Raw genomic sequence first — 18,583 nt, forward strand, 5'->3', positions numbered from 1 at the left:
ATCGACCAAGCCCATTCCCGCACTCATGCCGTACCGAGTCTAGGCCAGCACAATGCCTACGGCCTCCTTCCAAGCCACACCAACACCAACAACTCGCCGAGCCAGCGTCATGATGTTCCCTAACCCATCCAAAGTGCTACACGGCGAGACTAAGCTGACAATTTTCATCTCACCACTTCACGGCCTGCACCACCAGTACGATTTATGTAAGGCCGCTAACACGGGAAGCACAAACTCTCTTTATCTCTCGAAAAAAGTTAGTCGGACTTTCCTGAACATCTTATCGTGACTTTATTGTTTCGATCTTCGTCTTATCCTGTCACCATCTTATGCTTACCTCGCAACAACGCTCATGTTCCGAGCTAAGCAGGGGACTTCATGTTGATGGTGGTTTTTAGCTTAGGGTTAAAATCGTAAAACTGTGCATCTGGCATGACATCACCATGACCACTAGTGCATTTACTGACCATTAGTACATTTATTGAATCAACCAGCATGCTTAAGTAAGAATTACCGAGGTACCTTTTTTTTCTACATGAGTCATGTTCCACGGCAGAACCCTTAAAACATTGACTGACGTCACCTATGCCGAAACACTAATTCTCATGCTACTGCGCCAAGGCATGCCCACCAGGCCATCCGCACCACTGTGCCAATAGCAAACCATGCCAGCCACATCTACCGCGCCAAGGCATGCCAACCATGCCAGCCGCACCAATGTGCCAATGGCAAACCATGCCAGCCACATCTACCGCGCCAAGAGATGCCAACCATGCCAGCCGCACCACTGTGCCAATGGAAAACCATGTCAGCCACATCTACCGCGCCAAGGCATGCCAACCATGTCAGCCACACCACTGTGCCACCGGCAAACCATGCCAGCCATATCTACCGCGCCAAGGCATGCCAACCATGCCAGCCGCACCACTGTGCCAATGGCAAACCATGTCAGCCACATCTACCTCGCCAAGGCATGCCAACCATGCCAGCCGCACCACTTTGCCAATGAAGAACCATGCCAACCACGCTAGCCGCACATGCGCCAATGGCATGATCAAATACTTGGACCCATGCCATGTCGGCCTTCCCTTCACGGCTGCTAAAACAAATGCCTGCAACAATCAACGACCATCTTTCAATCTTGGGAGCAAATCCTAGCCGCCCAAGATCGTCAGCCAACACATGGAAACCTTTGGCCCAAACCCTAGTTTGGTCACGCCCAAACCACGCCAAGGCATGCCGCGCCAATCACCTTGCCGCGCCAAATACCTTACGCCAATCGAAGGCATGCGGCCATCTACGGTCATCTTTTCGTCCCAGGAACAAATTCTAGCCATCTGAGGTCGCCAGCCAACGCATGGAAACCTTTGGCCCAACACCAAACCCTAGTTTGGTCACGCCCAAACACTTGGCCCCACCGTGCACAAACATACGCGTCATGGCCTTGGCCCCACCATGCCAAGCCATCCGCGCCACCTTGCCTTGGCCCCACGATCGCGCCATGGCTTTGGCCCCGCCATGCCAAGCCATCCACGCCACATTGCCTTGGCCCTGCAACGCCAAACGACCGCGCCATGGCCTTGGCCCCGCCATGCCAAGCCACCCGCGCCACATGCCAAGACCTTCCGAGCCATTCACCTTGCCGCACCATGTTGGCCTTCCCTATACGGCTACCAAAACGAAGGTGTGCAACAATCAACGGTCCTCCTTCTATCTTAGATGCAAATCTTAGCCGTCCAAGGTTGCCAAACAACGCATGGGAACCTTTGTCCCCAAAAACCTAGTTTGACCACGCCCAAACAACGCCAAGGCATGCCGCGCCCCAACCATGCTAGCCGCACCATGCGCCAATGGAATGCCAAACCCTTGGCCCCACCATGCCAAGCCAATCACCTTGCCGCACCATGATGGCCTTCCCTATGCGACTACCAAAACGAAGGCGTGCGACAATAAATGGTCTCCCTTCTACCTTAAATGCAAATCTTAGCCGTCCAAGGCTACCAGCCAACGCATGGAGAACTTTGGCCCCAGCTGGGTCACGCCAAGCAAAGCCAAAACCCTAACTTTTGGCCGCGCCTAAACCAGATCATATTAAAGCTACACTGATCATACTTTCATGTCACGGGATACCAAGCAAAGGGTTGCGATAATCGACGGCTACCCTTCTTCTCTAGATTCAAAATCTCGACCGTCGAAGGTCGCCACCAAGCCGGCTAGTCCAAGCTCAACTTGCCGAACAACAACAATATGCTGCATGTTTTCCACGAAAACACCCGAGACATCAAACACATGTCACAAACTGGGGGATTCTCTTTGGGTATTGGTTTGGCGGTTTACAGCGTGCGACGTACACTACGCCTGTTATAAGAAAGTGTAATAAGAATGAGGCGGTTAGTAAACATGGGAATTAATGGTGAAACGCTTTCTTTTATGGAACATCAATTCCTTCCAAGCATGACCGGTCATCACCTCCTCCCATTTACTCACCCATTTATCATTTCTTAATGAGACCAGAGTACGTTTCACTTCGACTTGTATAAATAGGTCTTACCTATTTCCACTGAACAACAAGTTCAGTTCAGGAGCATACAACATTCAGAAAACATTTACTAGCTTTCCATCTGTTAGCTTCCCACTTTCTGATACAAGTCGTAGAAAACAACTACTCTTCCAGAATCAACCTGGTCTCAACATTTTCTTCGCTTCCCTCCCCAAAACCAACCCATTCTCCTTCACTTTGTGACCGAAGAAAGTATGGAACGACCATTTCTTGGTTTAGGCCGGATTTGTACAGATTGATTTCTCGAATCTAAAGTACTCCCTTGCAGTACATTGTTTAGGGTTTAAACTCGTTTCTCACCCACACACCCGAAATTACCGAAATCAGCAGAAATCGTTTTCACCCTCAAACACCTGGTTTACAAGAAGAAACCTAAGGTTAAAGGAGAATCGACTCTAGCTAATACAACTAGTATCACACAGGAGGTGTGGGGATTAGGTTTCCCAGTTGCTAGAGTTCTCCCTTATATAGTCTTTCAAATCAGGGTTTGCAATCAATGTTAGCTTGGTAACAAAGCATTCAATATTCACTGTTAGATTAAAACCTGATTAGATTTAAGCTAATATCTTTCAACCGTTAGATCGAAAACTTAGCTTGTTACACACACATGAAATGTACTATTTTGGTTTTATGTAACCGTACCCAAACATGAACATTTGTTGGTTCAACAATAGTTAACCAATGGTTAGTCATATGAGTACTTTCATATCAACCATGTTCTTCTTGACCATAACTAGTTCAAATAACTCAAATGAACTAGTTATAGAGTTGTTCAATTGCAAGGAAATCTTACATAACTACACAAGACACAATCGAAGCAAAAACGATTTGATTCACTCGAATTGGTTCATGAACTATATAGCCACAGTTTGTATTTAGCATTCCTTAGTTAATATAAACAAGTTCACAAAAAATCATCTTTAGATATAACCAGATTAAGTTCGCAAACTTAGTTCGCGGACTTAAGTTCCCGGAAGGAGTTCTCAAACTCCAGCAGATTTTCTCGGGTCGAGAACTTCCGCCAGTTCGCGGACTGAGTTCACGGCTCTTGTTTCGGTTCTCTTGATCAACAAAGTTCGCAAACTTCGGTTCAAGGAAAAATGACTTATACATATATGTGTTTCCCCACAATGCTTATATCCATCATTGGTTATTTAATATAAACTCGCATTTCAATCATTGAAACATTCTTAGAGGACATTTCGGCAAAGTAAGCAACTTTCAAGGTGATTGAAATGTGTCATGACTTTCATCACTAGGTAAAGATGAACTTGGCCAAAGCAAAAGCTTACCAACACATATTTCGAGAAATAGATAGGCGAGATAAACTCGGCTCGAAATAGCAAATATGTATAATCAAAGTCTATATAGCAAAACGACTTTTGTCTCAAAATAGGAGATAGAGTAGATAGACTTTTGAGTGATAGATAATTTCAAGTCTCCACATACCTTTTAGTCGATGAAGATCCACCCGTTCCTTGAGTAGTCCTTCGTCTTGTATGATGGTCGCCATGGAGTTCTTGAGCTCAACTACACTTTCTATCCTAGTCCAAGACTTAGATACAATAGACTAGAAATCAAGACTTATAGTTTTGACCACTAACATTGACAAACATGCTTGAGATAGAAACGCATGCGAGTTCGACCGAGCAATGCTCTAACAGTATCCATATACGATCACACGAATTGTAAACTGATTAGTTGTACTGTCTCGACTCAGTCCATATACAATCACTTTCGGAGAAATAACTTATAAGTGGAAAAGTTTTATATTGAGGTATATTTGGGTACCCTTGTCTTTTAAATTGGTATCAGAGCATGCAAACAAGAAAAGATCTAACAATCTGTGTTTGGTGCGATCCAACCTATAAGCTATGAACTCGAGTTCTCATGAATCAACTTCAATTAACGTACCGCCAAGATTTGACGGAGCAAACTATCGATGGTGGAAATCTGCTATGAGATATTTTCTTCAATCACGATACTTTAATACATAGTTATTAGTCGTCGATGGTTACAATTACCCGAAAGTAGAAAATTCGGAAACTGAGTTTAAACGCTTAGTAGATTTTTCAAACGAACAAAAGGCTTTTGCTAAGCAGAATTCAGATGGTTTAAATGCTATTATACATGCTGTAAGTCGTGATCTACAACATCATGTATCAACATGTCAAACTTCGAAAGAAGCTTGGGATAATCTTCAGATCGTATTTGAAGGGAATACATCATAGAAATAATCTAGACTTGAAACTCTTATGTCTGATTGGGAAAACCTTTGAATGGATGACAATGATACTTTTAAAGAGTTTCATATTAAACTCTCTGAGATAATTAATGCTTCTTTCTCTCTTGGAAAGAATATTTCTGAAAAAGATATAATATGCAAAATTCTCAGCTCATTGCCATCTAGATATGATTCTAAGAAGCATGCAATCATCGAAGATAATGATCTTTCCTCCTTCTCGAGAAGTTCCCTTGTCGAAAAACTGAAGATATTTGATCAGGAGTACTCGTCTAAACAAAAAGAAAATCTGGCCTATAAAGCTGGTAGAAAGGTTTCGACTCTATGTCCGTAAAACTCCCACGATCAGGAAGATCTAAATGCTGAGGATGAAGCTGAACTAAATCATCATTTAGCTCTTATTACTCAATGATTCAAAAAATTGTTGCGACACCTAAAAAGAGAATCTCCCGTGTCAAAAAGAAATCACATTTCTACACAAAAGCTTGAAGACACTTGGGATGATAATGATGATATTCCTCAATGCTACAAATGTAGAGGATTTGGTCATATTTCTCCGGATTGTCCAACCAAGGATAACCAATGGAAAAGAAATGCATACACATCAACCCTTAACTATTCTCCTGATAGGGATGATCAAGCCTATATGGTGGATAATATTGCAACCATTGCAGAAGTCTCTAACTATGAAATTCTTTCAACTCTAGATACTCAAGAAGAGTTTACCCCTTCGATTTTCAAAGAAATGTTTCCATGTAAAGATAAAAGAACCCAGCTTCTTGAATCTGATATTAATGGAATAAAATCATGCTTGAACAACTCAAACGGAGTTTTCTGAATGATAAAGACAAATTTATCAAGCGACTGAAGAAAATAGAGGTCTCTCAATGTTCCGAAAAGGTACAAGTATCTAAACTCATTCTCGACATTAAATGCTGTCAAGATGAGATAAGAAAGTTAAAAGCAGAAAATCAGAAACTGAGAGATAAACTCAATTGCTTTGGAAATCCATCACCTGGTATGAATGCATCAAAAGGCAAGGTTAAATAGATCTGTGGAATCTAAATCCAGAAACTGAAATACTTCTGGTGTTTGTTTCCAATGCAAACAAAGAGGGCATTATCAAAGAAAATGTCCTGATACTAAACAGAGAGGGAGACTATATAAACCAAAAAATTCAAGATCTAAGTCTAGATCAAAAATTTCTTCTAAAAGGGAGAAGAAGGTGTTCGAACATCAAGATCTTACTTCAAGATTGAGGGTTGAACCTAAAAGTTCAAACACAATAGCTTTTCAAATCCTTAAGGATGTTGAAATCTTCAAAGGAAGAAAATTCAACCACCGAAGAATGAAAACCTAATCGGTTATCATAAATCCTTACTTGTTACTCTCAAAAAGTATACAGTAAGGATATGAATGTAAATATTTGGATAAAAATATTTTTAAAATTAGTTTTTTGGTTAAGAATTTTATTGAAATAATATTATAAAAAGGTTTTGAGAAAAATTTCTTGAACTTATAAGAGGAGAAGATCTCTTGCTTCATTTTATAGAGTCTTGACAGAATGTCTACCTCTAGCTGTAACTCTCGCAAAATTGAAAAGGTCTGGACCATACTATTTCCTAACAAGAAACTTCGTCACGAATCTTCTGATGATGATTCAGATTCATCTCCAGAGCTTCATCAAGATGTTCCTAATGAAGAAATCTCTTCTCTCAATGATAATCTTCTTAAGAATCTTTCACTAAAATTAGATCTAATCTTATGAGAAGTAAGGAACATGGAAAAGGATTTGCGGAAGGAAGTAAAGGAAGTCAATGACAATGTTGTTAGTCTTGAATCAAGACTAGTAATCATAGAAGATGATTGGAATCCAGTGAAATCTTATGATCCGGCTTCAACTTTGAAGGAAACCCTAAAAGGTTGAAATTAGAGTTTCAAAAATGATAAAATAGACATCAGTTTTTTTATTTCTTTCAATAATTGTATAAGGTCTATTCTGAATAAAACTATCTTATTTATGAGTAAAATTATTATTTTATGATTTTTCATGTGATAGTTTTCGTTTACATAGCCTGTGCTTGAATGTTTTATATTATTGCTATGTATGTTTATGGGATGTTTGAATTCGGTTTTCATGACCTTAATATTCGATCTCATATGTGTGAACCCTTATGGTTTGGATGACTTTTTGATTTAGCATGATTAATTTCTAGCCCATGTTGGTAGGATTTATCAAAGGATCATAAGGGGTTCTGATTGAAACTCATGTGTGAAAAAGTCACAATACAGTAGAACCTCCATATATTGATACTCCATATATTAATAACCTCTACATATTAATAAAATATTATGGTCCCAACTTGGGCCAGTGAAAAATAGTAATAACCTCTCCAGTTTAATATTAATGATTTTTTCCAGTTCTGCTATAAAGAATTTACCTCCAAATAGTAATAATCAATATTATACTAAAAAAATATATATATAGTTACATTAAATTTATGACTAAACAAAATACTTATCTATAGTTGTTTGAGAAAAAAAAGTAATTTTTTGGATTACTGCAACATCTTTTAACTTGCGGATGCGTAATATCTCATCAACATAGATACATTCTTGTTGAAGCCAAAATATTTCCAACTTGTCGAGCATGTACAAAGTTTCTTGGAACTAAAAATTCCAAGATATATACATGCACTTGTATATTGGAACTATAAAAATGTATATACATCATCTAAATACAACTACAAATACATTTCGGTACAAAGAACTTAGATTTTTACATTTTCAATGAGTACCTCTCTAAATTAATAACCTCCCTATATTAATAATTGTGTGGATGCCCAAGAGTATTAGTATAGAGAGGTTCTACTGTATGTTGAATAGTTTTGGGTTTAGTATAAAAACAAATATATGTGTTTCGGGGTTTCAACTTTTGCATCGCATTAGTTAAAACCGGTTTTCAACATTTCTCTGGTAAAGGTTGGTCCTTGTTGTTGTTCTTTTGTCTTGCGAGAGGATGACAACACAACGGGGGAGAGTTCTAACTTGAACTATTGCTTAATGATATATCTTTCAGGGGTGAAGAGGATGCGGAATTTTAGGTAACGAATTTGTTAGTTAATCGTTTTCCTGCTTAAGAAAAGCCTGATTTTAATGCATATATCTATTGCTTTTTCTTAACAAAATTTCGGTACAAATGATGTTTATTCCATTATTTTTGTATGGATATGAGTGTGATTCAATTGTTTCCGGTTAAGAAAAACTATTGTTATCTTGCTTTATTGTTTGGTATCAATTGTTTAGGCTTACAAAATTTCGGTGCAATTGCGGTGCTTTAATGTCTATGTTGTTTCAATTGCTTCCGGTTGAGGTAAATGATTATACAAGTTAATTTATTTGGTTTGGATGGATTGTTTATGGCTTAACAAAAGAGTTTCCGGGATCGATTGTTTAGTCCAATTGGATTCCGGATAAGAGAAACTAATTTAATTCTGATCTTAGTTAGACTTAGCAAAGTGAAGGTTTCAGTTATTCAAGTCTAATCGAATGCCTTAACAAGAAATGCTAGTTAACTAACCTAGTACTTGTCTTGTTTAAAAGTGAAAGGTATAAGTTATTGACGAGAATAACTAGAGCCTGATGAGAAAAATAGAGTTAATTCTGATCTTTATTTTGGTCTTATCAAACAAGCGATTGTATTTGTATAATCGGTTTAGAAAAAGAACTAAGGTGCTTAGTCAATTTTTGATTTGCTAAACTATAGGGAAAATTTCTTCAGAAAATTGTTTCCTTGGTAACATATCAAAATAAAATTACTTGTAGTTTCGGTTTTGATATTCGTTATCTAAAATGGTGTGTGGAACCTTCGTGCTGAACTCTTATAGGTTGCAGGTCTCTTTGTAAGATTTGTAAGATGATTTCGGTTTGTCCTTTATTTGCTCGTACCTTTGTTATTTTGTGATAAAAGGGGGAGAAATATATGGAGTAAACAAGTGATTTGATATTGATTTGGTATCACTAAGGGAAAGGACAATGGTGCTTAAACGTTACATCTAACGAAAGAGAAAAGCATAGACTAAGGGGAAGTAGCATATCATATTGATACTTGTGGTTATCTAACTACAAAGGGAATAACAAAGACGTGCAGATTGAAAATCTACCTATCTTACCTTTAGGGGGAGTATTAGATTTGTTATTATAATGTCAACAACAGAATTTATGGATTGAATGTATACAAGTTATTGTGCTATTGAATTTGGGAACCAAGCGTATTTGTAATGAATTCTTGTAATTTGTTTATCCATATGATGTAAGAGTTTTGTCACTAAAATTGACAAAGGGGGAGATTGTTAGAGCATAGCTCGGTTGAACCCACCAAGCGTTGGTATGTCAAGTTTGGTTGTCATATTTTAGTGAACCAAAACTCATTCGAAGAGTCGCTTGATTATATGCTAGAGTCAACTTCTCATAGGTTAGCTAGAAAGTTACTAGGATATGAGACTTAGTATTACGTGAAGACTTGAAGAATGTGAAGAAGTAAAGAGATACAACGACGACATCATCCTTCCTCTTGAGGTGAGTAATATTTGACTTGAACTGTTTCGTTCCTAACGTATCTTTCAGGTCGTGCATATTGAAAACATAACTGCGAAGCTGTGGATATTATACTCTAGTTAGACATAGTATTAAGGAATTACAATACAAAGTATAACGTCTATCTTTTGAACTTCGTATATAAGATATCGACATAATCGTATGAATGCTATTGTGATTATGTATGGGTATGGGTGAAGATTTCGTCTTAGGAAACAATGTTTTACATTCGTTTAAAGGAAGTAAATTCATAAACTTGTTTTGTGAATCGAAAAGGAAATCGCTAGGCTTATTGGTATTTTTATTCATTGCAAATCTTTTGAATTACCAATATGTGTGTTTAGTATAACCGCTCATAACTTGTTTATGTATCTTGGTAAAACTATTCACAAGGCCTGACTTTTGTATTGGTATGACTTTTATTAGTGAAACCGATCTTAAGTAATCACCTGAGATAGTAATATCGATATCTTGAAATTGGTGTGACTAAATACTAGTCATTGGGTAACCGATCCTAGTAAGAGGTGTGATCACCGAGCACAAGAGAGAGTGTAATCGATCCTTTTAAGAGGTTTATCAAGTTTTAGTAAGTTGGTGTAACCGACCCTATAACATGGTCAACCGATCACAAGTTTTACCATAAGAAGTGGTAACCGATCCTAGTACTTAGTTAGCCATTTTATGGTAACTAGTGTAACCGATCCTAATACCCACTTGGAGGTAGAACCGAAACTTTATGTTGAGGTAGAACCTTGAAACCCATTAATGGTGATTTGATAGGATAAATAATCACATAGTTCTTGGAAGTCGGATGAACCAATTCTAAACTTGTTTGAAAGTGTGGAAAATCGGTTCCAAGATTGTAAATATGAAAAAGGATTTACAAAGTAAAGATGTCGACATACTGTGAACATGTGCAGTAACTCTTACCTTTTATTGTTTAAAGATATTCCTTAATAGCTAAAGGACAATCCCGGATCAAAACAAATTGAGATTAATTAAGGTTTTTAGTTTAATATGCTTTTAATTTCCAGCAATTAAAATGCATATCTTTAGAAAATAAAAATTAGTAATGTGCATTTACTAGTTGGAGATTTTCTAATGAGATTTCGGTCAATATTTGGACAAAGCATTTCCAGGAATTATGAAAACCGTTTTTGCCCTTATTGCATATCTTTGAGAATATTCGGTTTTGGAAATTCCTTGGTGTCCAAACTTCCTTGTCTATAAATACTGAAGTTTGCATTTCAAACAAACTAATCCTCAGAGCCAGCAAAACTACCTAGTTGTGTTGTTACTAGTGGAGTCGTCTATTCGGAGAGGAAAGTACCTTAATTAGGCGAAATCTCTTACGACCGCTCGTTTTAAAGACTTCTTTGGATTGGGAAGATCTACGAGTACCATTGGTGGGAAACTAGATAATTGTTGTTTATTATTAGTTTTGGATTGATTTGATTGACTAACGGTTGTTGAACTTTGATTGCACCTAGTTTGTTTATGCTTGAGAATCTTCTCTTCTGATATAAGATTCACTCAAACTAGATCGAAGTGTCGACGGGGATCTTTAGAACTGTTTGTAGATCTAAAGACGTCTTGTGATAATCCATTGTTAACAGACTCCGTTTTGTGTGTGATTGATCACAAGAGATTCAAGTTGATTGTGTGCAGGTGTTTATTTAAGATCTAAGAAGATTTGAAGACGAAGAAGATTTCTGATTTGGGTTCACAATCTTTGGTGTGCACAAAACTTGTTTCGGCTGGAAAGGTATCCAACTATAATCAGTTTATCTTTGTGGTAGATTGGATTGATTAGTTGAGTAGATCGGCATCAATACAATTCTTTGTGATTCAAAGTATTGATTGCATAGTCTTAACAATTAATTTGGTAGTTGTTGAAGAGATTGATTTAAGGACCCGACAAAGGAGTTTATTGGGATAAACGGAAGAGCCTTTTTTCAAACTCATATCACTTGTTTGAAAAGAGTTGTTACCGAACAGATTTGTTGTTCCTTTACTGTTTGGAATACGAACCAAAGAAATTGTTCCAAGTGCGTGGCTTATTGCAAGTTGGAGGCGCATGGATACAGACGGAACTAGGTGAGCTATAGGTTTAGTTGCTTGGTCTCAACTATACGAAGTGGGTTTGATTTTGTATAGCGGCTTAATCCTGAGAGTATTCAATTCTGGACAAGATCCCGAGATTTTTCTGCATTTGCGGTTTCCTCGTTAACAAAATCTTGTTGTGTCATTTACTTTTATTTTCCGCAATTATAATTGTTGTTATTATAATTTAAAGTAAATTACACAAACGTTAATTCATGTTTACTTGATAGCAATCTTATTGTGTTTGATTAAGTCTGAACCTATTATCAAGTAAACATACTTCGTTGTTGTATTGTCTCGGTCTTGTATCCATAGTCAATCACACAAGTTATCTTGTTATTGTATTGTCTCGATCTCGCATCCATAGACGATCACATGAAGTGTGAACCGATTAGTTGTATTGTCTCGACTCAGTCCATAGACAATCACTTTTGGAGAAAGGACTTATAGGTGGAAAAGTTTTAGATTGAGGTATATTTAGGTACCCTCATCTTTTCAAAATGTATGTAATCAAAAATCATGCATGGATTGGGACACAAATGTGCTCAATACGACCTTATAAAATATTTCACTACTTACCAACCTGCCATGTGAGCGAGAACTCTGAACAATAATCACCTTGACTTCTTTCTTTGGGTTAAACTTTCTCAGCATTACATGCAAACTTTTTTTCCTGCACATGACACAAACTTAAACAATTAATTTATATTCTACAATCAAGATTTTGTTTTGTTCGCAAGAGATTTATCATGGAACAGTCTGCCTCGTTTTGGTTTCGATACGATAAAAATGAAACTGTATCAGATAACTAAGATAATAAAACTCTATCATGTAGATGCACACGTATGTATACATATAAAGTATCAGCTGAAAACCAAATATTAACTTCGCTTCAAGCATCTCAAAATCATATTAAACATTTGTTCGTATAACAATTGACCAGCAAGGCAGAAAGAACTGAAGCATCAGTAATAACCATTACCAAAACGTTGGAGATGATGTGTTCTAACATCAAATAAATGGATTGAGCTAACTGAAACACTAATAAACAAACTCATTTAAGTATTCTACTTTCCAGAAACAAAATTGATTCCCGTAAGATCATTGTCGGGCTTTAAGGTAAAAGCCTTTTTTCTAAACATGAACTCCCCATCTATACTACAGGTCTAGATATACATGTCATAATAAAGTTACAATTGCACCCACAATGAACAATGCCAATATGAAATCATCAATGTCATACTCAATAACTTGCCTAAAAATATGCATCAATTTAGAATCTTAAAAGAAAGTAGTAAAAAAAAAAGTTCTAAAAATATGCATCAATTCAGAGTCTGTTAACAATGGATTATCACAAGATGTCTTTAGATCTAACAACAATTCTAAAGATCCCGTGATACTTCGATCTAGTTGAGTGAATCTTATATCAGAAGAGAAGATTCTAAAGAATAAACAAAATAGGTGCAATCAAAGTTTCAACAACTGTTAGTCAATCAAATCAATCGAAAACTAATAACACTGCAATTATCTAGTTTCCCACCAACGGTACTCGTAGAGCTTCTTGATCCCACAGAAGTCTTTAAACGAGCGGTCGTAAGATATTTCACCTAACTAGGATACTTTCGTCTCCTAATACTCCACCAGAAACAACAAGAAATGAAGTTTGCCTGGATATTAGGATAGTTTGCTAGAAATGCAAACTTAGGTATTTATAGACCAATGATATTTAGACATCAAGGAATTTCCAAAACCGAAAATATTCTCAAGATATGCAATGAATGGTAACATTCGGTTTTCCTAATTCCAATAAATTCTTGTCCAATATTTCCGAAATCTCTCAATAGAAACTCTCCAATTAGTAAATGCATATTACTAATTTTTATTCTCTAGAGATATGCATTTAATTGCTGGTAATTAAAGCATATAATACCAAAAACCTTAATTAAAAGATTCTCAATTTATTTCGGCACAGGATCTCCTTGAATACTAAGGAATATCTTTGAACAATAAATGATAAGAGTTACTGTACATGTTCAAAGTATGTTGACATGTTTTCACTGTAAATTCTTATTCATATTTACATGAATTTACATTCTTGGAATCGGTTATACCACACTTCTAAACAAGTTTAGAATTGGTTGACCTGTATTCCAAGATAACTATGTGATTGATCAAATACCAAATCACATACATGAGTTCAATAGGTTCTACCATTCACTAGGATCAGTTATACCTTAATATGGAAATACTTGCGATCGGTCGCACAAGTTACCAGGACCGGTTACATCAGTTACCAGGATCGATTACACAATACTCTGTGATCGGTCACACCAATTACTAGGACTGGTTACACAAATTACTAGGATCGGTCACACCAATTACTAGGATCGGTCACACTAATTACAAATATCGATCATACCATCCCATGGTGATTACTCAGGATCAGTTACACCAATTAATAAAAACCAGTCATACCAAATCACAATTCAGGCATTGCGATTAGTTATAGCAAGATACATAACCAAGGTTAAGATCGATTCTACCATTTCACGCATAATGGTCATCCAAAGATTTGCAATAAATAGCCGGACCAATAAGCCTAATGATTTCCCTTTCGATTCACGAAACAAGTTCATGAATGTACTTCCTTTAAACGAATGTAAAACATTGTTTCCTAGGATGAAATATTCACCATAACCCATTCACATAATCATAACAATATATACAAGATTATGTTGAGTCATATATATGAAGTTCAAAAGATAAGCGTTATACTTCGTAGTCTAATTCCCTAATACTATAATCATAAAAATATGATCATGTCACATCACTAGGGTATTATACAATATGTACAATATATACAGCTTCGCAGTTATGTTTTCAATATAGCACGCCTTAAAAGATACGTTAGGAATGAAACAGTCCAAGTCAATATTACTAATTTCAAGTGGAAGGATGATGTCGTCGTTGTAGTTCGCTACTTCTTCACATTCTTCAGGTCTTCGTAGTAATACTTGTATGTCTCAACATTCCTAGACTTTCTAGTCTAACCTAAACGAAGTTGACTCTAGTATATAATCAATCGACTGTAGATGAGTTTTGACACACTTATGACAACCAAACTTGACATACCAACGCTTGGTGAATTTAACCGAGCTATGCACTAACATCTTTAATATATATCCTTTTTTCCTAAAAAAAATAAAATAAAAAAAGGGAAATCCTAGACGCTGACAAGAACCAAGTGATTTTCCTACAAAGGAAGTAGACCCGTTGTGAGATTATTTTTACTGTGTTGTTTTTCTGTTTTCATTTTGTTGTTTAGTTGTTTCTTTTTGTTTTTATATTTGTATTTTGGGTACCCTTAACCAAGCTGATTGTGTCGAAAAAAAAGAAAAAAAAGAATTATCCTTTTTGATCAATTTATCACTCCCATGCATCATCATAATTTAAAAGAATTATTTTACAGGGGTTGTGAAATCCATTAAGGGATGTTATAATAAGACAAAATCGGTCATTAGATGGTAATTTCAAAAATCCCTTATCAAGAAAATAAATGATAGTCAGCCCTTATATAGTTAGGTAGAAAATTTAGTCTGATGAGTCAAATCGTAAAAAAAAATATGGTTATTATTTTTACTTTTCAAAGGCAATCGTAACTCACTAAAGCCAACCCTAACTCACTGAAACCAACCTTAACTCATTACATCCAACTGTATGTTTTTGGTTTTTCGAAACCAACCGTAACTTATTAAATACAATCGTAATTTATAATTTTGGTTTTTCAAATTGGTTTTTCAAAACCAACTGTAACTCACTAAAACCAACTGTAACGAGTTACGGTTGGCTTCTGAAAACAAAAAAAAAACAACCGCAACTCATATTTTGGTTTTTCGAAACCAACCGTAACTCACTAAATCCAGATATAACGAGTTACGGTTGTCTTCTGAAAACCAAAAAGCCAACCTTAACTGGTTTTAGAATTGATTTTTTTCGAACTTGATTGAGAAAAAATAGCAAACTTCGATCTCATTTGTAATAGATTGATTTTGGGTCGTTGATTTGAATTAGAGAATTAGGTTTTTTTTTTCGATTTGATTGGTGGAAGGGTTATTGATGATGATTGATTTTGGGTTATTATTGAATCGTTGTTGATGATGATTGATTTTGGGTTGTTGTTGATGATTAGAATTAAAGATTTTTTTTTTGTAGGTTCAATTGATGAAAAGGTAACTTAGACATTTAATATACTTTAGGACATCTCCTAACTAACTAACTAGACATTAAAATCATGATGAAGTCCTTTTAATGGATTGGACAGTCCCTATAATAGGTTTCTAATTTAAAAGTTCCACATTCGAAAATAAGAATAAAAAAGAGGTGTTGTATTGGTGATGTTTTTGATTCGGTCCTCGCAAACCTGCAAGCTAAGCTCTCACATAATCTATTCATCTTTCTGTGTGTTTGTTTGAATATATCAAATTATGACCCAGAGAGGTCCCAGACCAAGAAATGTCCAAGAAATTTGCCCATTAATTTTTTGTCCCCCTTGTGTGTCCGTAGGAACCACATCTTTTGACGTTTTGAACTCCCACTACTAGTACTAGAAAAGACATCCTTGGAGAAAAACTTTTTCTTCTCCACCTTTTATCAATTTATATCATTTTGTCTTCTTCACTTTGTATTTTTTGACTTATGCTTTCTATCATTTCCACTCTATCGCAAGATGTTAATCAAAAACTTAAACAACCAGAAGAAAGGTGTGTGGTACAATCATCACGAGCCTTAATATTGGGCAGTTCGTTCCGCCCTCGCAAATTCAGGTTGTTGTCAATTACTGTCTTGACCGATGATTGTGCCGGGGAATCCCTTGGATTTGAATACATCTGATGATCTTAATGAGAAGGTTAGATTTTAAGATTGTTGGAAATTTGAAAAGAAATTAAGTTAGTTAGAGCAAGTCCTATGGTGGAAGAGTTCCATCTTCCACGCCACCTCTACATTTGGAACCGTGGATGGAAGTGCAGGTGTAGTGATGGAATAGTGAAAACGTTATTCTTAATAATACACGAGTTGTTCAATATAATCCCTAGAAAAGAAGAAAAATCTAAACGTCCTATCTGAATCTTACTAACCTCACCAGGCCGCCATACTCGTACAACCAAATCCTTTTGAGTTTACTTACTTACGGTCAGTCAGTCGCAAATATTAAAATGATAGTATATTGTAATTAATAGTACATCATGAATTTTCCTTGTGCATCGGCCATGAAGAAGTTCCACCCACTATTATGATTATGATTAGGGTTACTACTAACAAGTTGTTTAATCTCCTCAAGCTGTTGATGATTTTGATGATCAGACCACAACCCATTTTGCCTTTCATTCCATGGATCATAACTATGATTAACACCCCCACCACTAGGTGTAGGAAGTGATGAGGATTTGTGAACTTCATCATGATCTTCTTCGACTCCACTGGTTATATTGAAATTATAGAAACCTTCATCATAAGCCAGATTTTGTTCATGAGTACTTCCAACAAAAGCAGGAGTAGTAGCAGAAGTACCATAGCCGACTTGGTTTGAAGTGCTTCCATTATCAGAAGAACTACAACTGTGCTGAGATTGATTGTCGCTCAGTAAGCTCATTAAATTAGGTGGTGAATAAGTTGCAGTGTTGTTGTTGTTATTCAAATGATTTGATGAATTCATTAAAATGGGCTTTTGATCATAATATGTTGAAGATGGCGACGATACCTGATATGGTGAATGATGATGGGAAAATAGGTTGATATTTGTGTGATGATGATGATGATCTGGAAAAGTAGAGGGCACTAACATTGTCGCACTAGTACCAGAATTATTGGTAGATGAAGAAATGAGTAGCTTTTTCTTGAGCTTAGTGTTCCAGTAGTTTTTGATATCGTTGTCAGTTCTGCCTGGCAACTGTGCAGCTATTATTGACCACCTATACCAATTAACAAGAAAAATATCTGATTAATATTCTTCTCTAAAAAAAAAGCTGAAAAGAGAAGAGAGATCTAATCAAACTTGGCATTCATGCATTATGAGATGAGCTATTCTTTGCAGATTTATGACAAAAACAAGAACAGTTTTTTTTTTTTCTTTTTTTGAAGCATAAACAAGAACAGTTATCCTTTGTTTATTTCACTCCTTTTAGAAAAGAAAAAAAGAAGAAGAAATTATCTTAACTTCATAGAATGGATCAGAAATGAGAAACTAGTTAAATTTAAAGATTGATGAAAATGAAGTAGTTGTATACACACCTGCTTCCAATGCTAGAATAGAGGGTGCAAATGATCCTATCTTCATCATCAGAGAATTCCCCATGTTTAATGTTGGGTCTTAGATAATTAAGCCATCTTAATCTGCAACTCTTTCCACATCTTTTCAAACCTATAATTAACAAACAAGCAGCCAAATTTGAAAGTAAGAAAAGAGAATTCAAAGCCAAAACAGAAGATCGTAGAAATTAATAATCACTGCATGTATAAAAGTACTGGTTAGTGTTTTTCATGAAGAAATTTAAATGTTACCTGCTCTGTGTGGAAGAGAAATCCAATTACCACCAGTTCCATGTTTTTCTATAAACTGCTTGAGTATCAAATCTTCTTCAGGTGGCCATGGCCCTTTCTTCACATTTGCTTTGTCACAACTTGGTGCTCTACCCATCTCTCTCTCTTTCTCAATCTTTATGGTGATCCTACTTTGGCTTCAGTGTATATAACTGATAACTCTCTCCGTAACTAGTCTAGACTCTTTTGAAAAGACAAACTAGTAATCTTCCTGTATTTTTCTCCTCACTACTCTTTTGCTAAACACAAAATTGGTCAAAAGGACCAAAACAAACATTTTCTGGGTGAAACGGACTGCTAGGTTTAGTTACTGTTTATATGGACATTAAACAGAAAAATAATGTTCATTTAGCCAAAAAGGATATTTGACCCAGGAAAATAAAAACCAAAAAATATCAATCACCTAAAATACCCCTTAACTGCCAAACGCGACCATTGAATCATGGAAAAGCGCCAGTTCCTTTGCCTGACTGATTACATAAAAA

The 18,583-nt window shown here is 36.3% G+C and overlaps 1 protein-coding gene across 1 annotated transcript; it reads right to left on the reverse strand.

Moving 5' to 3' along the window:
* Nucleotides 1–16,534: 16,534 nt before the first annotated feature.
* Nucleotides 16,535–18,270, reverse strand: LOC113313450 (transcription factor RAX2-like). Its single transcript, XM_026562217.1, has 3 exons — nucleotides 18,060–18,270; nucleotides 17,790–17,919; nucleotides 16,535–17,470 (listed from the first exon to the last, which is right to left on the reverse strand). Exons 1-3 carry the CDS (start codon nucleotides 18,193–18,195, stop codon nucleotides 16,732–16,734), a joined length of 1,005 nt encoding a protein of 334 aa, XP_026418002.1. The 5' UTR covers nucleotides 18,196–18,270; the 3' UTR covers nucleotides 16,535–16,731.
* Nucleotides 18,271–18,583: the final 313 nt, after the last annotated feature.

Source organism: Papaver somniferum, chromosome 9 (assembly GCF_003573695.1).
Source record: "Papaver somniferum cultivar HN1 chromosome 9, ASM357369v1, whole genome shotgun sequence".
Lineage (NCBI taxonomy): Eukaryota > Viridiplantae > Streptophyta > Magnoliopsida > Ranunculales > Papaveraceae > Papaver > Papaver somniferum.

Coding starts and splice junctions, on each gene's coding strand:
- LOC113313450 (XM_026562217.1), bottom strand. CDS start 18,195: ATGGGTAGAGCACCAAGTTGTGACAAAGCAAATGTGAAGAAAGGGCCA. Junction 17,920..18,059: donor TTCTCTTCCACACAGAGCAG/GTAACATTTAAA, acceptor TGTTAATTATAG/GTTTGAAAAGATGTGGAAAG. Junction 17,471..17,789: donor TATTCTAGCATTGGAAGCAG/GTGTGTATACAA, acceptor TAATTGGTATAG/GTGGTCAATAATAGCTGCAC.